The 27,832-nt window shown below is 44.7% G+C and overlaps 1 protein-coding gene across 2 annotated transcripts in view; it reads right to left on the minus strand.

The window, feature by feature from the left end:
- Positions 1 to 27,832, minus strand: part of LOC144768509 (protein NDRG3-like) — a 355,018-nt gene that overhangs the window by 108,372 nt on the left and 218,814 nt on the right. For both annotated transcript variants that reach the window (XM_078652237.1, XM_078652236.1), the window contains exon 12: positions 5,959 to 6,010. In XM_078652237.1, the coding sequence (XP_078508363.1) occupies positions 5,959 to 6,010 (52 nt within the window). The remainder of the gene's footprint in view (positions 1 to 5,958; positions 6,011 to 27,832) is intronic.

Below are 27,832 nucleotides of genomic sequence, written 5' to 3' on the forward strand. Positions count from 1 at the left end.
CTCAAGTAGGATGATAAAGGTATCATCTCAGAAATGTATTCTCACCTCTCACGGCAAATACGCAAGGGTAAATCGCCAGGCCAAGTCCGGTGGGAGGAGGAGCTGGGTCGTACTCTATCCGAAAACTAATGGAGTGACATCTATTATAGAACACACCATACCGCATACACCATGGGGCACACAGACTTCTCACAAAATCATTTCCTATTGGTACTATACTCCAGCCTGAATACAGAAATGCACCGGTACACTACTCCATAGTGCCCTTGGTACCCATGGATGGTACCTTTTACAAGGGACTGACATGTGGTCAGAGAGGTGCCAATTGGTGGCACAACAAATAGTTTTAGGAGAGAACACTGGCCCTGGGAACCGGATTGGCAGGAACCCATGGAACATCAAGTCAAAGTGTATCAGTAGTCTGGCAAAAAGTGTGGGTGGGGGTTATTACAACAGAAACCCAGCTTCCTACAGTCATAAGGTAGCGTGACTCCACCTATTGCTTAGTATGCACATGGCCATAGGCTGCAATGTTGGATTATATTGTGCAAGGTAGGCAAAGAAAACTGGAGCAAGAGACACAGGAGAGAAAGACAAAAGAGGCCCATGCAAGAGAAGTAAGAAGTAATCGTAACGGCAAAAGTGAGAGGTGTCCGGGGAGAAGGATGTTCACATCTTAATCTACAGCACTACATACCATGAACAGGTACTTACAGAGTAAGTAACATTTTCCGATCGAGGCATGTGTGGTTTTAGATGCACATGTTGTGCACAGACGGGAGAGCCTAAGCGGCGGCTAGCCTATGGATGCTGTAGAAGACAGGGTGTATGCAATACAACCTGAACAACCTTAGCTTGTTGGCAGGCTAATATGTCTATAAAGTAGAGTTTAGTGAAAGTATCTGATGAAGACCACATAGCTGCTTTACATATGTCTGCTATAGGGATGTTCCTGAGGAAGGCCATAGAAGCCCCTTTTTTTCTGATAGGGTTGGTCCTAGGGTGGACATGCAAAACGTAGCTTTTCATAAAAGGTTTGGATTGGGCACTTAACTATCCATCTGGTTATGCCTGATTTTGATGAGGCACTCCTCTTATGTGGTTCAGAAAAGCAACAAACAGTTGTTTTTTTTGTGTTTTTTTTATAGGGCCCCGTTCTGTCCACATAGTACATTAAGGCCCATTTATTGTCTAGAGTATAAACAGCCCTTTCTGAAAGTCAGTCCGATTGTAGGAAGAACACTGGGAGCTCTATAGACTGGTTAAGGTGGAAATGAGAGAACACCCAAGGAAGAAATGTAGGGCTGGTGTGGAGATCCTCTCTAGTTCTGTGGACCTGAAAGAAAGGTTCTTCCAATATTAAGACCTAGAGCTCACTAACACGCCTTAGTGATGTGATGGCTACTAGGAAAGCTACATTCCAAGACACAAATTGTAAGGGACATGACTGGAGAGGCTCAAAGGGAGGAGCCATCAGTTTTGTGAGGACAATGCCAAGATTCTGCACCTGGGCCTGAGGCACACAGGAAGGAATGAATCGAATCTCTTCATAAAATCTTTAATGTCAAGGATCTTGAAGAGGGACACATGCTGCCTATTCTGGAGATAAGAAGCCGCCACGTATAGCCGAACGGAGAAGGATAGACCACATGTTTGGAGGTGTAGTAGCTAACAAATTATGTTCAACATGGCAGAATCAAGTGTCCACCTGGAGGAGCACCGAGTACCTCCCTAAGGAGAAGCTGGACAGGGGGGTGGATATGCCCCTTGCTTTTGTGTAATTTTGTGTCAGAGCAAGAGCCAAGGACTCCTGAACTGGGCAAAACTGGTTTATGCAAGGAGGGCACCAAATGTGCCCTTCAATGGAGTCTGGTGACGCTCTGAAGCGCCCCAACTCTACCTAATTCTAAAGGAATCCTATGTTTAGCTCCCCCTGCCAGAGTTAAGCTCATCAGAGGGAGTCAGAACACTGTCTAGGTAGGCAGCAGTGCAGGCTCGCAGTCCAAACCTGTAAGGCTACACAGGTAGGTATTAGTGGGTACTCTAAGCAGCCCCCAGTATATGGTATCATGCAATTAACACTGGAATCAGTGTAGATTCAGGATTCCAACAGGTTTGATACCAAACATGTCGAGTTTTGGGGCTGTCATTTTGTAATTAAACATCACGACATGCCAGTGTCCAATACATACCTTAAAATGGTTGTTGTGCACTTATAAAGCCTAGAGAATGGAGTCCAGGGGTTATAGGCATACCTCTGCTTGTGCAGGGGTACCCACACACTTAGAACCATGCACCCTGCCCTTGGACTGAAGGGCCTACCTTAGGGATGACATATGTTAAAAGTGCAGTGACCGGGATAGAAAGAAACACTTTTATCTAAAGTGAAAGGTACATGCACCATTTCATGCAGACTGTGATGGCAGCTCTGCAGACACAGTTTGTATGTACTCTCATGAGTGACATAATACATGCTGCAGCCCATGGGAGGTCCCTGGGGTACCAATGGCCCTGGGTACCTTAGTACTATATACTAGGGACTTAGTGGTACCCCAGTATGCCAATTGTTGGACGTACAAAGTACGTACCAGCAAATTAAGAGGAGAGCGCACTGTTACTGGGGTCCTGGTTAGCAGGATCCAGTGAGCTACAATCAAAACACACTGACACCAGGCAAAAAGTGGTAAGGGTAAAATGAATGAAGGAGTGAGTCGGGTATATAAAGCGCGCAGCAATCACAAAAGGTATCCAGCACTCAGTGACAGGAACCAAAAACTGCAATTATTGCACAGAAGAAATAATAAGATCAGGTTTTAAGGGTTTTCCAGAAAAAAAGAGGAATACAGACCTGTATTCCTGAACGGGTCGCTGACATGCATTATGATGGAGAATGCTTTGATAGCCAGAGCTAAGCGAACGTTTAAGCACTTTACAGAAGATCCAAATGGCAATTTCAAAACAAGTGGGTATAACATGAGCACCTTAGCTATCATGAGTTTACTTTGCTTTCGAAAGACCTTTGAGAATGGTGCCCACTAATGCTAACACTAGCCCAGAATCTTGGTTGCAAGAGGTGTAAAAGCTACTGTAGGAGCAACATTATTAACACCATGGCATCACAACCTATATACATGTCCTCTATAAAAGAAGCAATTTGTTTCATAACAGTGAGAGGGATAGAATGTTTCAACTTCTGCAACACCCTCCGTGGATGACAAAGAAGAATGAAGAGTCTAAGAAACCTCTAAATGATGCAGTTCCAACTCCAGGTCAGCTTTGAAACATAAAATGGTCTGCAGGGTGCAAGTGATCCTTCCTTTCAAGCTCCTGGTGTCAAAGCAACTGGGGAGGCAGGTAGGGTAAATGGATGCTCATTCAATCAATCAATCAATCTGGATTTATAAAGCGCAACTAATCACCTGATAGGGAATCCAGGCGCTTGCAGGCCCGGAGGCTTATTTAAACAGCCAGTTTTTGAGGGCCATTCGGAATTCCTGAAGTGAGGTCATGGTCCAGAGGTGCATGGGCAGGCTGTTCCAGGTCTTTGCTGTGATGTGGGAGAAGCAGCGTCCTCTAATTCATCTACAGAAGATGCAGGGAGTATGGGCAAGTGAAAGGGAGGTGGAGCTTAGTGTTCGCGATGGTTGGTGGGAGTTCAGGCAGTGGTTAATGAAGAGCCATGTGTGTGTGTATCAGCAGCTTGAATTGGCATCTCTTCTGTACGGGGAGCAGTGGAGTTTCCTGAGGCGAGGTGTGCTGTGGGTTCATCGGGGAAGGCCGAGGAGGAGTCTGGCTGCGACATTCTGTATGGTCTGAAGTCTCTGTCGAAGGAGGGCAGTGATTCCTAAGTAGAGGGCACTGCCGTATTCCAGTCGGCTGGTGATGAGGGCGTATGTCACAGTAAGTCTTGTGTGTAGGGGAAGCCACTTGAAGACTTATGTAGTATGCGCAGAATGAGGAAGCAGGTGGAGAGACTGCTTTGATCTGTGATTTAACAGTGAGCTTTCTCAATGATGATTCGGAGGTTTCTGGCATGGTTAAAGGGACGGGTGCGGGTTCTAAGTCTGATGGTCACCCAGGAGTCGTTCCATGTGTTGCTGCTCCTGCCTAATATCAGTACTTCAGTCTTCTGTGTTCAGCTGCAGGCACTACTTCATCAAAATCTGTGACATTTGTCATGCATCTGTAGAAGTTGGTTCTGGTGGTGGGGTTGTTGGTGAGCGACAGGATAATTTGGCTGTCTGCTGTGTAGGAAATTATGTTGAGACCGTGGTATCTGACTATGTTGGCCAGCGGTGTCATATGCATTGAAGAGCATGTGGCTGAGCCCCGGGGACACCGCAGGTGATCTCCTTGAGTTCAGAGGTGAAAGGTTGGAGGAGGATCCTCTGGGTTCTTCTGGTGAGGAAGGAAGTGATCCACCTGAGGTGTCCCATAGAATGCCAATTTGGTGGAGTCTTTCGATCAGTGTGTGGTGGGATACGATGCTGAAAGCTGCCAAGAGGGCAAGGAGAATCAAAAGTGCTGTTCCTCCTCAGTTGACGAGGGCTCGGATGTCATCAGTGGTTGCGATCAGGGCGGTTTCCGTGCTGTGATTACTGTGGAAGCTGGATTGGGATTTGTCAAGTAACTGGTTCTGCTCTATGTGCGTCATGAGTTGATTGTTGATGATCTTTTCCAGTACCTTGGCTGGGAATGGGAGCAGGGGGATTGGTCAGTACTTTGAGTTCACTAGGGTCAGCAGGGGTTTTTAGGTGTAGTGGTCTGACTTCGGTGTGTTTCCAGGCCTCTGGAAATGTTGAGTTGGTGATAGAGGTGCTGAGTACCGTTGTGAATTCCTGGCCAATCCTTTGGCCAGGAATATGTGTGTGTCGTTCGTGTCAGTTACGGTGGTGGCGTATTTGTCAACGAGTCCGTAGGTGTGGGGTGGGGTTCAAAGTTTCTGTATATGGTTGCGATCTGGTTGTAGAAGAAGTGGGCGAGGTTGTCACACAGCTCCTGTGAGGGTGTGATGTTGTTTTTACTACCAGCCGGGTTGGAGAATTCCTTAACTATGTTAAATAGTTTCTTGGTGTTGTTGGTGCTGGTTTTGATGCGTGCAGCAAGGGTTGTCTTCTCTGTTGCCCTCAGCAGGCAGTGGTAGAGGTTGAGGGAGGTCTTGAAGGCTGCACAGTCAGAGGTGTCCTTGCTGGTGCGCCATCTCCTCTCCAACTGTTTGCAGTCATGTTTCGCTGTTCTGAGACTTGGGTCTACCATATGGCCCTTTTGCAAGATTTTCTCTGGATGTTTGCCTTGATGGGGACTATGCTGTCAGTGCAATTGGTGAAAACTCCATGTCCATATAACTTCAAGCAGGAAATGTGACCAAGACTTCAGTACGCGGCTGCCATTAACCTGACCATGCATTGATTTTAATCAGTGTAAAGAAAAGATCTTGGAGTAGAGGCTCAAGCCTAGAAACAATCTGCACCAGTCATGAGGACAGTCCGTAACATCAGAATGCAGCATGTGATGCATGTACTTAAAAACAGAATTTGGAAGTGACATGGCATTGGACAATTTTTACAAAAATCAGGTCAGAAGCATTGAAGAAGCACCCTTATAACCTCTAGAAGCTCAAGATTCTTGCACCTGAGGCAAGCACATAAAAAGTAACTGCCATCAAGACAACAGACAGCAATTTAATGGAGCCACTGCATGAAATCCAGCCAGAGTAGCTCGGGAGTCAACTAGCACTCTTTGTTGGTATTTAAGTTTCTGGGTCGGACCCCTGGAGATATTTTAAGTGAGGAATGTACAGACTAAGTACGTGTTAGAAAATAAGTGCATCAAAGAAATATTTATATAGTGCAATGATTTACAGACATTGTTTATTTTGGAAAATATTAGGATGTCAATCAAAAAAACAGGTTACAATTTCAGAGTGTTGAAAACATTAAAATATGAAAATATACTCACTACAGCTTCAACTGCAGGGGAACTATCACCAACCACTAATAAAGCAGGACACCTGAACAAGGCAAAAAAGAAAGTGTTAAATCTTTTTCATGGCCTTCAGAGATTTTGCTTAATCATACATGGGTGCATTACAATCCTCCACCAACAATATAGACTGATTTAGTTAGCACAATTTCCCTCTTTTTGAAACTTCGTATTTACCAGAATATAGGGTCATGCTTTTTCAGGACAAATTGCATTTAAAGAATCAACTATCCAAAATAATTCTACTTTTGAAGGTGGATAAAGTATTTGGAAACCAAATTCAGCTATAAAACAAGTTTTGTCAATGTATGTAGTTTTTTATAATGAAAAGCTTTTGATGACTTAGTTTAAGCCCACAGATACCTTAAAGCACTAGGGTTTTTGGGGGCCACTGACTGTCAAACAATCAACGTTTTAAGGGACCACTAAAAATGAAATGCTGGTTCAACTTAAACTAAATTAAAATGCATTGGTTGGCCTCAATAGAAATGCAGGTAAAATAAAATCAAACCCTAAATGAAGACTAATGGAAAAAGACAAATTAAACTGGAGTCAGTACTTTCTAGTACTTTCCACACTGAAGAATACAAAAAGTGATGGATGGTATACTTGAATTAATCTGTCACTGGAAATTACTTGTGCCGCATCAGATCCCGGTCCATCATTAATTCAACATTACATAGATAACTTTTTGTATACTATCGTGTCTCCATAATTGGGACGGGTATGCCCAGACGTAGGTCCTGTGCACACCGTCACTGGAACCAAGCTGTACCTGGCTGATGAGCCCTAATCAGGGCGAAACCGATCCTAGGTTGTTTGCATTCCAGTTCAGGGAACCTTACCTGCAGTTCAGCCTGTGCTGTCAAGACTCGCGTGCATATGGCTGGGTCCAAACTAAGGTGGCATGGTGTGTAAAATAACGATGGACTGGGATGAGAGCCTGAGTAATTACTATAGACTGAGATTATTTCAAGCATTCCATCCATCACATTTAGTATACTTTAGCGACTTTCATAAGCGCTCCTGCTCAACGAAAGGACCAGAGAACAGTGGTAGGATTTTAACTCACTTCATCCCTAGCTCTGGCATGTAAATGCAAAGGTAACCTTGCAACTGGGTTGAGAGACCAGGATGGGGTGGTGCTCCTGTGAGAGGAAAGGAGGATGGAGGGTGAAAGAAGAGCATGGTAATTAAATAAGGAGAAGTGGAGAAAACCAAAACTAAAAAGTGTAAGAGTGGGATGGTGGGAAGGTGAAATGAAATTTGAATACAGAGGAAAAGTGAGGTGTAACAATACAGTACTACTGGATGAGCAGCAAAGGGGGGGGGGTTGATGTTTATCATTTTATTTTTCTTCTTTCTTTCCACAATTGCTGTATATATTTCATTTTTTCCTCTCCACCAACTTATTGTAAAGCGCTCTGATATCCTTCGGGATCTTGTTCGTGCTATAGAAAACGTTATAAATAAATAAATGATCATACATCATGAGAGGGTAGAAGAGTGATAAAAGAGGAATAAAAAAAGGAGGGTTGTGGAAGACAATAGGAAAATTGCTAGGGAAGAGTACATGATGAAGAACATAAGTGAGGGAGAGTGAAACATTTGGGTTAAAAACAAGGATGGTAGAAAGCAGGAAAGGGAAGTAGAGAAAAAACTACAGAGAAGGGTACAGAGAAGTTAAGGGTATAGGGCTAGGGAATAATGAGTGTAATACATATGAAGTAGGTAAAGAGAAAATGCTCAATGAGAAAGGAGAAAGGTATAGGTGCCTACAAGGGAATTTATTCAAGCAACGATTGGGGATTCAACTGACTATGTAGGATAAGTTAATGATCCTTTCAGGAAATTAATTCATCTAAATCTGATTATTGATTATATGTGATCACAAATTATCAAAATACATACAAAAAACAAACACAAGAGGTGTATAGGAAAATAGAATTTATCAATTCATATAAAGGTTATTGATTTCATATACAGATATAAGTGATTAAAAAACGATTAGGTCTACAGGTACATTAAAGATATAATAATAAGTGACTCTGTAGATCCTAATGTCACCTATCCAAAATCTCAGTCAGTTAAACAGAGCAAGGAAGTATGTATTTTGATAATTTGTGATCACATATAATCAATAATCAGATTTAGATGAATTAATTTCCTGAAAGGATCATTAACTTATCCTACATAGTCAGTTGAATCACCAATCGTTGCTTGAATAAATTCCCTTATAGGCACCTATACCTTTCTACTTAATCACCCAAGCCCTCAAGGGTATTTCGGGTTGCTCACTGTTCTTTAATCAATGAGAAAGGACACATCAACTGCGGACAGTTTCACTGAGGTAGACAGTTGAACCAAACAAATTAGAATTGCATACATCAGTGACATGTGCAATAGGGTGTGGCCAAGCTGAGAAAAGAATGGCTGCACACTAGAATGCTGCGGCTGCCTTCGCCCAACCCATCTATGATCCTGACACTATTGGAGCCCATCTAGCCCACTGACTCCACTCTGCCACCCCATCAAATGTGAGACCAAACAGGAAGGAAAGAGATGTGGCGTGGAGAGCAGCAGTCGGTCAGACTTGCACCTGGCCATATTTGGCTGCCAGGATCACCGCTGTAGAAACTGGAGCTGCTGTTGCAGCATGCCACAGACAGAATGGACTGCCTGATAGCCTCCCCTGGGCTGGCGCAGTCCTCCGAGACCCTGCGACCTTTGGGACCCCACCGATGACCACCAGATGTAAGGTGTAGCAGCGAGGGGAGGCAACAAAGAAGAGAAGAGGCTGTATAGAAAGGAAGATTGAGCAACTGAAAGAGGCTGTGGAGACAATTAGCGTTTCACTAGAAAATCAAATATCTACCCATGGTAGCAGGGATCCTACCCTCACGAAAAAGGATGGCCCCAGGGAATCTACCCAGGAGATCACGTTTGGTTCCCTAAGGGAACCTCAACCAGAAATTTTAACAAGACACGTAGTAGAGGATCCAAAATGAAAGCTTAGCGCCAGGGTGGAGTACAAAAGTAGATAAGGGCAAGACAATAGGGAGAATCAAACTAACTCTAATGTCCAACCCAATACAGACAAATTAGTCTTACCACCCGCATCCTGTCCATATGTATTAATTTTAACAGGGGTTCCAGCTTTAAAACAGGGACAGATTGAATCTTGGCCTTCCCTTGGCAACAAAGTGGTGGACTGGCTGATGAAAAACAAGCATTTTAACCCCATCACACAAACGAAATACTTATGGTAGGTAGAGTGGGGTGGGTTGGCACCTCACTAAAGTCCACTCAGGGCGATTGCATGGTCATAAACTTTAGGACGCCCTGAATGGTTCATTCTCTTTAAACAACAAAGAGGCACCTCCCGCTTTACACTCTAGTATCACGGCCCTCCCTTTGGGTTTCTTATATAAACCCACTATAAGACCCAGAGAAGAAGGGAACGGCTCTGTTATAACCTCTAACAGGTTTGAGCTGTTATCCCCCCTAGAGGAAGTAGACTGACAATCAACTTGTGTTTCTGGGACCACTTTACGTTCAATTGAGCGAAATAGCATGGTTCAGTTAATAATTCCCTTCCCCACATCTTCTATGGTAGCAGACTGGACAGTAAACTCCTTGCCTCTCATTTCCGATCCCATCTTGGCTCCATCGGAATGGGAGCAAGTATCCCCGCTAGCTAATCTCAAAAATGGATCTATCCCTCAGAGTTTGTCCATTACAAATGGTCTAGATCCAGCTATCGGTACCCATACTGATAGTACTTCTCTTAAGGAACTTGGAGACCCTGTAACTACCCTTTCCTCGGATGCAAATTCCACGAGAGGGGTTCCACTCAGCATTATCTTTTGGAACATTGCTGGCCTTCATTCCAAGGTCATCCAAGTGGCTTACCTTCGCGCTGACTTATGGCATTATTTGTCTACAAGAGACGTGGGCTGTCCTACCTATCCATCTAAATGGTTACAAAACCTTATTGACGCCATCTCCATTTGGGCGTGCAAAAGGAGGTTTAGTGGTCTATATTTCTAATTTAATTCAAGTTCGGGAAATTATTGCCCTAAAAATCGAGGCTAATTATCAGATAATCTCAGTAGCTATCAACAATCTGAATCTCCTTGTGATAGTCAATTTTTAGAACAATTTACAGCAGTCTCAGTTAATTGTCACTTTGAAGGAAATCCGTACTTTTCTCCTAGATTTTAATAGTAATCATCAAGGGAAAAATCCTACTACCATTTGGGATGGTGACTTTAATCTATCCCTTTGTGCACACAATGATAACTTTCTCGTCTAGAAGGCCACATATTATGTTAACAACATGACTCACTTTATCCATTCCCAGAGCGGGGTCTGTTTAAACGAGACTATCTTGATCCTGCAATTGGTATTGTCAAACGAATTATTATCACCCGCTGTCCCCCTAACTCCAACTTTCAATGGTAGAGGTGCCTCTAGCTGTATTGACTTCATCTTTCTGGCAAGTAGGGCCTCATCTCTTATTTCCAACTTTACTACTCATGATTGTGTATTTAGTGACCACTTCCCTATCTCCATCACCCTTTCCCTTCCGTTGGCACGAGCAAAGAACAAGCCAATACATTTTTATGGGGAAGAAAGTTTGTTTATGAACAGATTAAATGGTTACACTCTTAAGAGGGTCCAGGTCGACCCGGTAAGAATCACTGAAAAAGTTGTCAAGAACTCCATGACTGCAATAAATGTTTGCTTAGCTGACTCATCGTCCCCACAGGAGATTATCAACAACTTTTTGATAGTTACCAAATCTGTCAAAGAAGCACTAAATACTAAACCCAAAGGGGCAAGAAACAATAAGGTTGGCTGGTTTAATTCCACCTGTACCAAAGCATACTCAAACCTTAAAAACACCCTTAACAAACCCCTTAAGATAGGAAAGAGATCACTCAACTTAGGAAAACCTATCAAAAGGCCCTACGACAAAGGAAATCAGAACTGAAAGAGGAACTATGGAGAAAGTTACATAAAAGTTGTTTAACGAACGACAATGTCGCTTTTTGGGAGGTGATAAACACTCCATTTCTGTCTGGCCCTAGGGAAACTAGAAAAATAGAAGCTATGAATGACGAACCGTCTTGGATTGCACATTTTTCCAAAATATTTGGAGCAACAGCTAAAATGCCCCTAGATCAGTGCCACTAAGAGAGGAACTGCAACAGCACCAGGCCCTCTTCCATTCCACTCGTTTTAGATTTCACTCTAGTTGAAGTCGAACAAGCCTTAAGTGCCAGCAATGGGGGTAAGGCCCCAGGACCCGATGGGGTGCCGGTCGATCTCTATAAATTTAAAACAGATCTTTGGGCCCCAATCTTACTTAGGGTACTAGAAGCAACCTGTAAAGTGGGATTGTTGGACTCCTGGTCAGAATCCATTTTGGTTCCAGTTTTTAAAAAGGGCGATCGACTAAATCCAACTTGTTATCGTCCTATTTCATTACTGGATTCCTTCGGAAAAGTTGTGGGGTGTATTATTTTAGAACGCCTTCAGCATTGGACTCAAGAGAATAAGGTAATTACAAATGGGACACGTTCATGCCCCAGCCAAATGCACAGCATAGTGCCGTCCTTGCGACATCCAAAACTCTGTCAGTTTTACTCCAAACTTTCATCTTTAAACTTTTAACGTTTCCTTCTCTTTTTACATCATTCTTCAATCACTTATTTTAGAGTCCACGTGTGGAATGTACGCCTTTTTTCAAATTTCTAATATTTACTCTGTGCCCATCCGGACCTCTTGAATAAATACGATCAATGCCTGGCTCATCTCAAGCAGTGTTTATTCCATAAAAACCCAATGCATTTCGGGCGACGCAGCGCCCTTCTTCGGGGGTCACTAAAAATAATAAGACATTTGCCAATTAATCATCCATTTTCAAGTGTACATTTAAAAGAAGAAAAAGAAAAACTTCACACAGGTTATCATTAGATTATTGATTTTGTGCCCAGCTAATATTTCTATATTGTGGTTCATGGTAATTCTATTATCATTCTCACAGGCCGTGGTTAACTTAATCCGTGAGTTGTCCCACCCAATAATGTTCAAACCTCACTAGTCAGCAGTGTACATTCATCTCACTCCGTGACCCAAAACAGTCTTCTCCCGCTTTCCTCTGCAACCCCTCTCCGTATTGCAACATTTAAATCGCCACTTTTTTGTAAAGCCATACAAGCCCTCCAACTCATAATACTGCGAGACATTTTTAAGCATTGTCAAAGATTCCTACAAATGCTCCAACATTCTCGAACTTACACCCTCGTGTAGTGCGCACCTTCACTGCCTCTCCTGCTCTTTACCTTCAATCCTGTGCGCTCGTATTCCCAGCCTAAACATTAATTCCCTGTATTATACCAAATGTTATGTCTCCAAAACTTCTCTGTATTCACATACCTGCCGTCTGAGTTGAAAAGCCTCTCCTCTAAACCAACGGTTGCAACATAAAGTTAAACGATGTCACCTGTCTCCTTATCAACCTGCGGACCCACCCTCCTCTGTCCCTATTGGCCCAATATTATCGTTCTCAGGATTGGCCATAAAATGCTGTTAACCACCTTCCCTATTCTTATCTCCAAGAATAAACTCCATTCCCCATGATGCAATATACTGGTGACCCTGCGATGTCCGTTTTCTTTCTGCTTAACAGGTGTCCTAAATACAATCTGAAACGTAGCACTTCTAAGTCCATAGTAATGATAGTTCCTCGGCGCTCTGTGTTTCAAATACTCGTGATGAGCCCTTGATATTTCACCAATCACGTGGGTTCTTTAGTCCATTTTATTCTTTGTTCTTGCTTTATCCTAGATGGGTGCAATCCCTGGGCGGGCATAGTTACGATAATTCTGTTAAGGGTGAGGGATGCACACCTGATTTTCAAAACGTTTCATCCAGCTTCCTCTTTTTATTTTTTTGATAGCGTGCAGATTGGTAATGTGGCATGCCCAAATGCCACCAGGTACGACCATGGTAATTACAAATGGGACACGTTCATGCCCCAGCCAAATGCACAGCATAGTGCCGTCCTTGCGACATCCAAAACTATGCCTGCCCAGGGATTGCACCCATCTAGGATAAAGCAAGAACAAAGAATAAAATGGACTAAAGAACCCACGTGATTGGTGAAATATCAAGGGCTCATCACGAGTATTTGAAACACAGAGCGCCGAGGAACTATCATTATTATGGACTTAGAAGTGCTACGTTTCAGATTGTATTTAGGACACATGTTAAGCAGAAAGAAAACGGACATCGCATGGGTCACCAGTATATTGCATCATGGGGAATGGAGTTTATTCTTGGAGATAAGAATAGGGAAGGTGGTTAACAGCATTTTATGGCCAATCCTGAGAACGATAATATTGGGCCAATAGGGACAGAGGAGGGTGGGTCCGCAGGTTGATAAGGAGACAGGTGACATCGTTTAACTTTATGTTGCAACCGTTGGTTTAGAGGAGAGGCTTTTCAACTCAGACGGCAGGTATGTGAATACAGAGAAGTTTTGGAGACATAACATTTGGTATAATACAGGGAATTAATGTTTAGGCTGGGAATACGAGCGCACAGGATTGAAGGTAAAGAGCAGGAGAGGCAGTGAAGGTGCGCACTACACGAGGGTGTAAGTTCGAGAATGTTGGAGCATTTGTAGGAATCTTTGACAATGCTTAAAAATGTCTCGCAGTATTATGAGTTGGAGGGATTGTATGGCTTTACAAAAAAGTGGAGATTTAAATGTTGCAATACGGAGAGGGGTTGCAGAGGAAAGCGGGAGAAGACTGTTTTGGGTCACGGAGTGAGATGAATGTACACTGCTGACTAGTGAGGTTTGAACATTATTGGGTGGGACAACTCACGGATTAAGTTAACCACGGCCTGTGAGAATGATAATAGAATTACCATGAACCACAATATAGAAATATTAGCTAGGCACAAAATCAATAATCTAATGATAACCTGTGTGAAGTTTTTCTTTTTCTTCTTTTAAATGTACACTTGAAAATGGATGATTAATTGGCAAATGTCTTATTATTTTTAGTGACCCCCGAAGAAGGGCGCTGCGTCACCCGAAATGCATTGGGTTTTTATGGAATAAACACTGCTTGAGATGAGCCAGGCATTGATCGTATTTATTCAAGAGGTCCGGATGGGCACAGAGTAAATATTAGAAATTTGAAAAAAGGCGTACATTCCACACGTGGACTCTAAAATAAGTGATTGAAGAATGATGTAAAAAGAGAAGGAACCGTTAAAAGTTTAAAGATGAAAGTTTGGAGTAAAACTGACAGAGTTTTGGATGTCGCAAGGACGGCACTATGCTGTGCATTTGGCTGGGGCATGAACGTGTCCCATTTGTAATTACCATGGTCGTACCTGGTGGCATTTGGGCATGCCACATTACCAATCTGCACGCTATCAAAAAAATAAAAAGAGGAAGCTGGATGAAACGTTTTGAAAATCAGGTGTGCATCCCTCACCCTTAACAGAATAAGATTAGATCTGATCTTCAGTATGGATTCAGGGAAGGCCTGGGTACCATTGAGCAGGTTCTAAACTTGACTTTACTCAAGGGTAAATATGTAGATGCGAAAAGGTGGGAGCCTGCATATGGCCTACGTAGATCTTACTGCAGCGTTCGACTGCGTAGGTCATTCAAAGCTCTGGGATATCTTAACTGAAATGGGAATTGACCCTCTGCTAGTTAACTTTCTCTGTGAGATTTACTCTAACGCAACAGCTAGAGTAAGATTTGGCTCGGGGGGCGAGTTGAAATCATCTTTTAGGGTTGAGCGAGGAGACAGTCAGGGCTGTGTCCTGGCCCCCTTCCTTTTTACTCTGTACACAAAAGGCCTAGAAAAAGCCATGTTGGAGGGGTGCCAGGACCTACCTCAAATTCAAAATCGCCCGATCCCCACTCTCCTCTACGCGTATGACGCGGTGATCATTGCCCGCACTCCCCTTGAACTCCATCGTTCACAGACCCGATATAATTTATGTCAAATCTAGATTTAAAAATTCATATTAAAAAACCTTTTACTATGTATTCTGGCCCAAAACAAAGAAAAGGGAGAGATATCTACATAAATAACTCCAGGGTGGAGAACACCCCTACTTATCCCTATCTTGGAGTTTTAATTGACGAAAAGGGCACTTGGAGGAAAGCCATTGAGGCCAGAAAACTGTTATTTTTAAAATCAACTATGGCCCTAGTAAACTTTACTCAGAGATTGGGAAGAAGACCACCCGAGGAGATGATTCGCATCTATAAGGCTAAATGTATTAGTATTGACATCTACGGGGCCGGGGTGTGGGGTTATGTTCAGGCGGAAGCTCTTCAAAAAGTGGAGAACAGCTTCTTGAGGTTTCTCCTCGCTGTTCCCCAGGGTACATCAACATTTAGTTGCCACTTAGAACTAGGCATCACTGATGTTATAAAGATTCAGCCTATTCTTTTATGGCACCACCTTTGGACATCAAACAAGCTAGCTCTTACCCAAAGTATCTTAAAGGACTGTCTTCTGCTTGAAAATGTTAATAAGATTGGCTGGCTCCGATATGTCAAGAAGTTTTTTTACGATCTGGGCCTAGAACAATTTTACCACAACCCTCTTGAATTGGAACAGCTCTCTAGGAAAACGTTAAAAAATCAATGTTTAACCCATTTAGCGGATCTTCGGTTGGTAGCTGAAGCCAATAAAATCTCAGCTCAGCATTCCTTGTTGATCCAAACCTCTTCTGAGATTCAGCCCTTTTTAACATGGAATTTAAGCAGCTATGACAGATTTCTGTTGACTCGGTTTAGGCACAATACTTTCCACCGATTTATTACATTTCCAACTGTAAATGATTGGTCACAGCTGCTATGTCAATGCCCCTGTGATGGCATTTCCCACCAATCTCTTACATCTGACCCTTTTCAGTAAATTTTACACTGAACCTAGAAAGCGATGGCTAACGCCAATCTTAAAAACCTTGGGGCTACGCCAATGTTGTCCCGCTTTCTTGGTCCTCCAACTTTTGGAGTCTGATTTTCTAGCTCTAAATATAGCCAGCTTTTTAAAATTTTGTATCCGTCACAGAACTAACTTATAACTGAAGACTGTTGCACTTTTATCTTTTGCTGTATAATCTTTTAATGTCTTTATCGGAACGTTAAACTATTTCGTATTTAATCTAATGTATTTTAAGAAATAATTCATGTTTTCTTATTGGTAAATGTATTATGATATGTATGTACTTTTATGGTCTTCTCCTAATTGAAACAGAATAAAGTAAAAAAATTAAAAAAAATAAGAAGAGAGGCCTGCCATTCCCCAAGCGGGGCCAGACCTGGTGGTGCTGCAGCAACACTGCTATAAACCACAGCCTGCAACACTGCAGTCAAAAAGGACCTACAGTCTTGTCACTCGCCTAACCGATGAGGCGCAAATGATACCATAGTGCACAATCTGCGGAAGCTGCCCGACCAGGAGGCAGATGGATCTTAGCAAAATAGTGTCTCTGCAGGCCGCAAGCCAAATGAGTAGCCACCACACTTGGCATAGGGGGAATGTCTGTCTGACTCGTCTCAAGGCAGCAAAGACTCTAATCTGGCTTTGTAGGGTCCTATCCAAGGCCCAGACCTGACCCCAAGTAGAGCTGATCTCCAACTTGCTTTCCTCCGATACTCTCTGCCGCCACCCTTTGGGGTTCCCCAGGGGGCACAGCAGATCCGGAGCACCACTGGATTACTGCCCTGCGCTGGTAATGGTCAACACAGGGGGCTGCAGGACAAACGACGTATATGGATGGTGATTACCGGCTTGGCCAAATGTGGGTGCACGCAGATTGGCCCCCCCTACTGGTGCTCCCCAGGGCATCTTTGCAGCTGAAGAAGAGTTGTCACAAGGTTAATGGTTTGACGAGTTTTGGGCACCTGACTGTTGTCAGAGGGAAATGGGAGTTGGGGGCAGTTTGACTAAGTTAGGTGGGCACATAATATTCAAGTCACTGCACCTGGGAGGGCCATCCATTGGAGCTGGGCAAACCCCAGCCGCCCAAGCCTGTGAGAATCAGTGCCTTGCACATGGGGACGACACGCGAAGCCCCAGCATCAATCCTGGTTATTGAATGGCCTCTCAGCTATCTAATTATACGACTCTCACGTGGAATGTCAGAGGCACACACTCTGCCCACAAACATCAGGTATACTCGTATCTGAAGAGGCGAGAGGTTGACTTCACTCTCTTCCAGGAAACACACCTAGCAGGAATTCAGCTCCTTAGTCTGCATGGAAGGGACAGGTTTATGCTACAAATTACTCCTCATTTGCTAGAGGAGCACTCATTTAGGTCCGGGTGGGTGTCCCTTTCAAATGCACCACACAGAAGATAGACAAAGCGGGAAGTTACACAATCATCCAGGGAGCCATTCGAATTTTGAGGCATCTATTTTCCCAATGTCAACTAGACTTCATTCCTGGAGTCTTTGGCACAGATACTGGGTCTGGTGGCTCAGTGGACTAATGCGTCCATTGTAGGGGCATGTGTTCGACCTCATGGTCACAGGTTAAAATCCCGGCGGGTCCATTCAGCCTTTTATCCATCTGAGGTCGATAAAATGAGTACCATCGAGTTGGGTAACAATAAACATCTGTTATTCAGCGTCAAGAGACCTCTGGGTGAACGTGAGCTTTACAAATACAAGTTATGTTATACTATGGGGCGATTCCCCTCATGGGGTTAGAATACTGGATGGGGATTCTAACTATGTGGCGGACACCTCACTAGAACGTACTACCCCATCACTACTCGATTCCCTAACACAAAGGGTGGCCAGCTATTTCTGGGAGTAGGTTGGGCATTGGGATATACTTGATCTCCAGAGACAGACACAAACTGCGAGAGTACTCATTCTACTCTCCAGTGTAGGACTCACACATCAGACTGGACAAACTATTGGACTCTCCACCAGAAGCAGGAGATGCCTTCTCAGATGGAATACTTAGCTCACACTTTCTTGGACCACAACCCAATACTGATGCAATTAGGCTGGGGAAAAAGGTTAACCCTGATTCGCATATGGAGCCATCACCCCAATCTGCTATATGACCCAGTATTCAGGTATTTCTTAGGGGATACCATCAGAGATTACTTCCAACACAACAAATCCTCTGTGCACACACTCACAGTTTGGGAGGCATTTAAGGTGGTGGTCAGAAGACATTGTCTGCAGAGACAGACTGGAGTCATTCAGTCACAGGATGGAGGCATGTGCGCTGTTAGAACAGCCCAGTGCTCTGACCTCTAGAAAGCATATGGACAACATGCTACAGTAGTGCAAATGCTGGGACTCGTCTCATACAAATATACAAGGTTAAAACATTCAGAAGGGGGGGGGGGGGGGGGGGGCAAAGCGGGGAGTCTTCTGACACAGCTGGTAATCCCAGAGAGCCACGCACGCACAGTGTAGAAGATCTGAGATAAGGATGGAATGCTGAATACAAAGACAGATAATCATGATGTATTTGTACAACACTACAAGTATGTATATAGAGCATCCTGTCTGGCCGCAGATGATATAATTGAAAGATTCCTGAACAGTGCTACCCTACCCACATTCCCAGATGATAAATAGCAGACAGTGCAACAATAGATAATGGGACTAGGGTTCAGAAGGGCAGGGGTGTGAAATGTATTAAAATATCTACTTGTCCATGGGGCAGGTTGCTTCATAAATCTACTTGTCCTGTAACAAAAGCCACTTGCCCCTTTGGTGCTGCGTAGTGCAGCAACACATTATGGCAGCAATCTCATTATATAAGAGCTCTGATATAGCCTCCCTGATGATGCCAGGGCTCATATTATAGTAGTGTTTGAATACTTGCAAATTCCCTTATGTTGCCACGTTTCAGCAGATCTTCATTCTGGGGCTGAAGGAGTGGTAAGCAATAGTTCCAGGGTTAGAATGCCCTTTTGAGTCTGTGCAAACCTACTAACCTGCTTGTTTTAAGGGTTTTCAACAACTTTCCTCTAAACTTTTCCCATACTCAGAAACGTTGGAAATTCACGCCAGACAATGGCAGGTGTAAACTTACTTCCAGAGTTGGGAAAAAGTGGTTTGGGGGGGGAAGTGAACTTGCAAACACTCAGATTTTCGCATTAGCAAGTCTACCCATGCGTATTTGCTCATGCTAAAATGCAGTTCACAAATATTTTCTAGGAGTACTATTTCTTGAAAGAGCTATGTGTCAGGCCAGTTTAGATGCATGTGGGTCTTTGATTAACCCCACGACTCACAAGGACAGTTGTAAATACTATGCTTTCTTTTTCTCCTAGGTCAGTACCAATCTCACTGCAGGAATGCAAGTGCCTTGTTTTATTCGGAAAAAATCTCCCAAGCACAAAACTTCCCCAAAACACTTTTTAAAGTGGTACAAGATCTGTCAGACATCAGCAATACCGCCCCTTCCTATTCACTTTCACAAGCATAATGAGGAGCTTGATGACTACTTCATTAAGAAAGTGGCAGATATTCATTTTACTCTGGCCACAACGTGGAACGATAACCCTCAGCTAGGGAGAAATAGACCTAATCCTAATTTCATTCCACTCCTAAATGAGAAAGAAATGCTCCCAGCAACAGTTGAGGCACCTGCAAGACTGCAATCTTTACTGCCTTTGGACCACCCCATCTGACGATCTACTGCAGTTAATTAAATCTGGTTCGCCTCTTGATCCTCTCCCGCTGGCCAAACTAAGAACCTTGAGCATGCAGCCTATGCAGTTGGTGGTTGAACTCAAAGGCCTCTACGCGAGTGGCATCTGCCTAAAGTCTGGAAATATGCTATGGTTCTCCCTCTGTTAAAGACACCCCACATGGACTTGGACAAACGGTCTAATTTCAGACCTATTTCCTTTCTGTTACCAATATTGTCCAAGAGAATGGAAAATCACTTAAACCGCTAACTTACTTCACCTGTGGAGACCCTGGGTTCCCTCCATTCCTCCCAATTGGGTTTTAGGTTTGACACAGTACAAAATCGGCCTTTCTAGGAGTCACAGAACATCTAAGGAGACTCCTAGATAAGGGCTGCACAGCCGTGCTGATTTTACTAGATCCAAGCGCGACTTTCAACACAGTGTACCATGATATTCTTATTGAAAGATTGACCAAACTGGGCCTCCATGGCACAGTGCTTGTGCATTTCTACTCCTTAACAGACTGCACATTTCAGGTCTTTTCCACAAATGTGGCATCCGGACTTTATTCTCTTATATCTGGAGTTCCACAGGGATCCATCCTCAGGCCCATGCTTTTTAACATCTACATCTGCCCTCTCACGGACTTGGTAGAAAGATGTGGACAGACTTTGTTGATATACACAGACAACACCCAGATCATTTTCTCCCTGTTGTTGGGGCGGGAAGTTAACTCGGAGGATCTCAACACCTGCCTTAGCCTCGTCTCCACTTGGATGAACCCACAACTTCTTGAAATTTAATGTTGACAAGATCGAAGGTGATGGTCTTGGGTAAGAATCCACAGCTTTGAGGGCTCAACACTGGCCTGCCACGCAAGGCAAGCCACCTACTCACACCAACAAAGTGAAGAACATGGGTTTCTGGCTCAACTCCACCTTGTCTATGAAACCACAGGCAGCCAAAATAACCTCTAGGTGCTCTGCTACCTTTGAAACTGATTAGGAAGGTCCTGTGGATTCTTCCTTTTTGTGCTCTAAGAACAGTTATTCAAGCTATGATATTGTCAAGACTAGATTATGGTAACATCCTGTACTTGGGGGCAGAAAAGAAAGTGATAAGGGGCCTGAGGTGGTGCAGAACTCTGCCGCTAGGCTCCTATTCCGCTACCCAAACATACCTCCACAGCTGCCTTCTTCGCCAGCTTCACCGGATCCCAGTGGAGAAGCAAATACATTGTAAAGCACTTGGCTTTATGTACAAAAGTTGCTCCTTCTCAGAACCTCGATATTTGCAAAACTTGATTAAACGCACCCAAATAGGCGACTGTTCCATTTCTTTCCTTGGCCCTAGGCGATGGAACTCCCCTCCCAGAGTCCCCAAGAGGCTCCGCTTCTCTATCGGTCTTTTACAAAGACCTAAAGGCCCAGCTCTATTAGCTTTAATGATGGGGCTACTTGTTCTCAAAGCGCTTGGAAACCCTGGGGATAACTATGCACTATAGAAAAATCGAATATTAATAGCATTAACACTTCTGGTATAGATGGAGCAAGTTGGAGCATGGTTTCAGCCTGCAGAAGGCAGTCATAATGGCCTGTGCCGTCTCTATGTTTGCCCTCTAACTACAGACTTGTCAAGATGACCGCCAAAGTACGGAGGAGGAGGAGGAGCAGAGTCAAAAGTGTCAGATCCACATGGAGAGCAACTCCGTGATAACAGCACGAGAGGGATCAAGAGCTAACATGTTCCAGACAGTATTTGATCCACCCAGAATGGGTCGGTCTGTAGTGCGGGCTGATACCATTTATAAGTAGCAGTAAGCGGTGATCAGGTATTTCACAGAAAAAAAATAGAAAAGGTGCTGGGACACAGACATTTTAAACTACACTCACTCCTTTAGGGAATCTGCAGATTAACAAGAGCTATCCAAAAGTGAGCAACTATGGATGAGATTTCTCAATTTCTCAGGGACACTCAAACCACACCATTCTAACCTAGGTGCCCGGCTGGATCCAAAGCATTTTCTCAGCAATGCACCAGCCTGCCGATAGGTGGCACCATGTGGCTCTGCAATGGCTTAGTTTTTCCAGAGGTGATTGAGGGAAGCTGCCTACAAGCGCCACCCCTGCGAGCTGACATCAGTTTCGTAATCGCTCTCCTTCTGGGCCCTCAGACACTAAGTACTTGAACTACTTGTAGGTGACAGTGTCCCAAAATCTGATTTGGTACCTTATTATTATAGTCAGGAGTGCTCTCCACAGAATTGGGAGGTATGATATCAGTGAGAAATCTGATTAGATAGAAGTATTCACCAGAATATAGTCACTGTGGTTGATGGGCACTTCCAAACGCAAATTCCTCACCTTAAGAAAAGATTCCACCACAATACCTCCAAAACACCAGAAGGTCTAGCTGGACCTAGTGGGAAAAACGCTTTTCCGTTGAACCAGACTGAAGGCAGTTTTTGTTTGGCGAGCGCATGCATAGACACCACGTTGCAGGCTGGCAGATGTCCAGAACTGCCATTCCCCTTGCCAATCTAATCATAGTGGACTTGGCGCTGGAAAAATTAGACCACAAGCCTTCTGGGGGTGTTTTTAGTTAGGGCATAGCAGATTTTGCTGTAGAGTACTATTCATCTTGTCAGGATATTTTCTACACTGCCTTGCCTTTCTTTGCTCCACAGAATCCGACAAAGAGCTAGTCATCCACACTTGAATTTTGTGTGATAAATATAAAAGGTTAACATTCATAGAGGGGAGCGAATAGAGTCTCTCCTCTTTTGAAGGGTGAGGAAGAGCAAAATACATTGGTAGAGTGATAGACTAGCCAATCTGAAAATGTGGCATAACTTCAGGTAACAAGGCTGCCCAGGTCTTTAATACCAATTTGTCCAGAAAGAAAGTAGTGTGCGGCGATTACACCAAGAGCGCCTGCAGTTTACTCATGCTGTGCTCAGATGGAATGGCAATCAGGGAAAGTGTTTTCAGCATCAGACGCCACATTGAGCGGCTGGCCATTGGCACAAAAAGAGTGCACATAGGAAATGTCGACACAAATTGGAAGTCTTATTGCTACATGACCAGGAGCTCTGTAGGAAACAAGCAAGTGAGAGCTTTGATAAAGCCTATTAAAAATAGGAGATTTTAAAAAGAGAGGGTTGATCAGGTAAACACAGACTAAAATGGCAAACAGATAATTCAACTGCAAGGCTGTGGTGGGCCAACAATAAAAAAAACAATAACACATCCAAACATTTGGCCGGCAGTGTCGGTATGACATACCAGGCAATGAACTTCTCCTAGTGCCGAGCATAGGTTGACTTAGACGAAAGGTGCTTGGCTGCCAGGATGACAATAACTGTGGCTAGCAGATTGAATGCATTCAACTGTTGCTGCTCTATCTTCACACAGGGAGAGGTAGGTTCAGGACTCTCCCTTGCACGACTCTTTCTGACACAGACACCTTCCACTGCATTCTTTTTTTTTGAAAATCGTTTTTATTGAAGCATAATATGATAGTATGGTACAGTGATGCATTGTCTCCATTTATCATAGAGTCACTTCCCTCCATTGTACCTTCGCTGTTTCAAACATTTTCTATTTATTACTGAAACAACCCAGTCCCAACTCCCCCCTCCCATACCCTCCCACCTCGGCACTGTAAGGTACATTTTCATCATCGTAGTACGCAGTCCATCTCACACTATCATAACAGTTGTATCTCATCCAGCGCAGTACCCCTGTGAACATACCCAGTAATCCTACAAATCAACATTTCTCAGGTCTCGCACCCAGGTATTCGTGGAACTTATTGTATGGAGGCGTGCCATCAACAAGACACTATCAACTCCCTTCTATAGAGGTGTCAGATGTATCACTTCCTCCTCCCTCAAAGGACCCCATCAGGGTATTCCAGTCTAGCGAGATAGGGTTCTTTCTGAGTCCCCTGCGCTCTTCCCTTTGTAGTGTCATACCTTCTGCTTTACCCCATCGTAACATTTCCGCCCTCCATACCTCTGGGTCTGGCGGTCTCGGCGACTTCCATTTCATTGTCAGAGTTCGTTTCGCTAGCAGCAGAGCTAGGTCAGTGAAGCGTGTACCTACACTTTTCTTCCTCTCTACAGGACCCAGCCCCAACAATGTGTATTCCGGTGTGGTGTATGGTTTGGAAGGAACCAGCCTGGTCAGGTCAGCCTGGACAGTCGCCCAGTAGTATCCCAGTTTTGGGCACTCCCAAAGCATATGTATCAGGTTTGCGCTTGCCGCTCCACATCGGGGGCATGTGTCTGGTGCGGTGGGGAACATTGCATGTATGCGGCGCGGAGTTAGGTATGCCCTGTGTAGTAACATGAGCTGTATGAATTGGAATTTCGGGTTCCGGGACACCTTTTTTGGGAACGCTAAGATCTTGGTCCACTCCGTGTCTCTAATAGGTCTCCCCAAGTCCCGCTCCCATTTGTCTCGTGTCAGGTGTAACGGGAATGCTCTACCCTCCCGTATGCCATGCGTCAGCCATCGTGTCAAGTGGCTTCCAGAGCCCATTAAGTGAAGCATTGTGATCAAGGGGTTCGTGGGAGGCTCCTGGCCATCCGCTGCCCACACCCGTGTGATGTAGTGTCGCACCCCCGCGTGTAATAGGAACGACCCTCCTGGTGCGTGATGCGTAGCGCAGAAGTCTCCAAACGACATTACCCTGCCTTCATTAAAGAAATCCCCCGCCTGCGTCACGCCTGCTTCGGATATATGACGTTATAACGCATATTTTTACAACGCATACCTTTACAACGAACTTTTTACAACGCAAATACTATTACAACGCATGTATTTACAACGCATGTTTTTACAACGCAGGTACCTTTACAACGCATACCATTACAACGTAAGTATTGGTAAGTATATATTAATTTTTTAATTGTATATTAATTGAAATTAATATAATGTAATGTAATGTAATTTAAATTTAATTTTAATTTTACTTTATTTTTACCCTGTACCCCAAAAACCCAAAACTGACCCTGAACCCTAAAAATACCCCTTTACCCAAAAAACCAAAACTGACCCTGAACCCTAAAAATACCCCTTTACCCAAAAACCCAAAACTGACCCTGAACCCTAAAAATACCCCTTTCCCAAAAACTCAAAACTGACCCTGAATCCTAAAAATACCCCTTTACCCAAAAACCTAAAACTGACCCTGAACCCTAAAAATACCCCTTTACCCAAAAACCCAAAACTGACCCTGAACCCTAAAAATACCCCTTTACTCAAAAACCCAAAACTGACCATGAACCCTAAAAATACCCCTTTACCCAAAAACCCAAAACTGACCCTGAACCCTAAAAATACCCCTTTACTCAAAAACCCAAAACTTACCCTGAACCCTAAAAATACCCCTTTACCCAAAAATCCAAAACTGACCCTGAACCCTAAAAATACCCCTTAAAAAAACCCAAACATATAACATTTTAATTATAATTATATACTTACCAATACTTACGTTGTAATGGTATGCGTTGTAAAGGTACCTACGTTGTAAAAACATGCGTTGTAATAATTTTTGCGTTGTAAAAGTTTCGTTGTAATGGTAGTGCGTTGTAAAAGTTGCGTTATAAAGGTTGTATACCGCGTGCTTCATGCCAGTCCGCCAGTCGCACACTCGAAAGTGGCCTCAGACCCACCGGCAGCGGTATCGTAGGGGCGTAGGAGGACGTTCTGGAGGTATATCTCACCGCCTTTCTCCAGTATAGAACCGCAAGACGAAGCAGTGGGGGCGTCCGCCGTGGTATCTCAGCTCCAGGTGACAGTAAAGTGTGTATGTCCCCCCCTGTTCCAGTCTGCTTCAGAGACATTAATTTCATGCAGATTCCTTCCCGCCACCCAATAGGCTAACCATTGCAGTTGGCAGGCGAAGTTGTACGCTCGTAGATCTGGTACACCCATACCTCCTGCCGACGTGGGGAGTTGCAGTTTAGCCAGGCTAATTCTTCTCCTTCCAGCACCCCACACCAGTTCCGTCAGTAGTGTGTTCAGTGTGGCAAACATTGTCGCAGGTATCAGAAACGGCATGTTCGTAAAATAATAAAGGAGCCGGGGCAGGACCACCATTTTAGAGATGGTTACCCTGTCTGACACTGAAAATGGCAGTGCCGTCCAGAATTGCACCTGGGACCTCAGTGCCCTAATCGCCCTCCCTAGGTTGCCGTCTATCATGTCCTGTGCTCCCCTGTAAATTTGTACCCCAAGGTATCGGAAAGTAGTCTCCGCCACCTGGAAGTTATGTGGTGCGAAAGGGACTCGATCCTCTGCCGTCGGTATGGAGAAGTAGAAACCATGCGATTTCGTCTCGCTTATGGTGAGCCCAGATAGCAGGCGGAAAGTCTCAAATATGGCGGGCACAGGCTCAATTTCACCCCTCAGGTCTCTGAAGTACAGGATGATATCATCAGCGTATGCCGATACTATATGCGTGACTCCGTCCCTATGGATGCCCCTGTGCTGTGCCCGCCCTCGAAGTTTGCCCAATAATGGCTCTAATGCCAGTATGAACAGTAGCGGGGACAGCGGGCATCCCTGCCTTGTGCCTCTCGCCACTGCCATGGGGGCCGATATGCAGCCATTCGTGCTCACACGTTCCGTGGGGCGGGTGTAGAGCAGCTGAACCCAGGACAAAAATGTGGGCGGTATGCCGAATCGTGCAAGTGCCACCATCATGTAGTCCCATCTTATGGAGTCAAAGGCCTGTTTTAGGTCCAGGGAGATACAACCCTCCCCCCTTACATCCTCAGTCCCACTGAGCATTAGTTGGCTGAGCCTCCTGAGGTTCATGGCCGTGCTTCTGCCCGGCACAAAGCCACATTGGTCAGGGTGTATCATGTGCGGTATGTATTGTGCCAACCTTGTTGCTAGAATTTTGCTTAATATTTTATAATCCATGTTTAGTAAGGAGAGGGGCCGATAATTAGCCATTTGTAGGCCATCCCTGCCCGGTTTCAAGAGTGACACTATAAGGGCTTGAAGTGACGTCTGTGGCAGGCTACCCGTTTGGAGCGCCTCCTGATATACTGTCTGGAGGCGTGGGGCAAGAAGGTCAATGAAGGCGCCATAGAACTCGGCTGGCAGGCCATCCGTTCCCGGCGTTTTGTTCCGTGGTAGCGCTCTTATTGCTCGGCGGATCTCGGCGGTTGTGATAGGACGGGCCAACTCCTTGCATTGGGCATCCGTCATTCGCGGCAGGTCTATCCCCTCCAGGAACTCTCTCAACGTCGTGTCTGTCTGTGGGTCGGGAGGGCTATATAGAGACTCATAGTATGTCTTGAACGCAGTGTTTATGCCTATCTGTGTCGAGGTCGGGATCCCCTCTGGTCAAGTATCTCCATTATCGGCACTTGTACGGGGTCATCTCGCACCATACGAGCCAGTAGGGGCCCCGCCCTCTCCGCTTGCGCGTGCTGCCTGCTCGTATATGCCCTGTAATCTAGGACTCTCAGTTCCTCTAACAGCGCTGCATGTTGTATATGCGCTCACTGCAGCGGCGTGAACGGTGCGTTCGTGCCAGCTGCTTCACTCCCCAGTGCTGCCAGTCTTCCCTCCACTTCCCGCAGTTTATCCAGCACCATGTGTCTCATGCCTACGCGCATGCCCATTGCTACTCCCCGTATGTTCGCCTTAAAAGCATCCCATTCTACACTGCGGGAGCTCGCCGATCCAGTGTTTGTATCAAAATAGGATGTGATGGCTTCAGCGAGTGTTGTGCGATAAACCGTGTCTTCCAATAGTTCCGGCGCAAGGCGCCAGGTAGGTATTGGCATCGGAATCCTGCCCCATCGGAACGTGACCTCTACCGGATTGTGATCTGATAATGTCTTGCCCATGTGTTCCGCCACAGCGACTCTCCCCATCAGTGATGTAGTGCAAAAGACATGATCTATTCTGTTATGTTAACTGTGAGGAGGTGAGTAAAAGGTATATTCTCTATCCAGCACGTTTGGACCTCCATGCATCTGCCAGTCCCCACCCCTCCGCCCACCTCCTCAGGGCATCCGCATGCTTCCTGCTCTCGGCGGCTTGTAGTGGTGGGTGCGGTCTAATGAGATATCTAGCACCGCATTGTAGTCCCCCCCCTAT

Source organism: Lissotriton helveticus, chromosome 7 (assembly GCF_964261635.1).
Source record: "Lissotriton helveticus chromosome 7, aLisHel1.1, whole genome shotgun sequence".
NCBI classification, from domain to species: domain Eukaryota; kingdom Metazoa; phylum Chordata; class Amphibia; order Caudata; family Salamandridae; genus Lissotriton; species Lissotriton helveticus.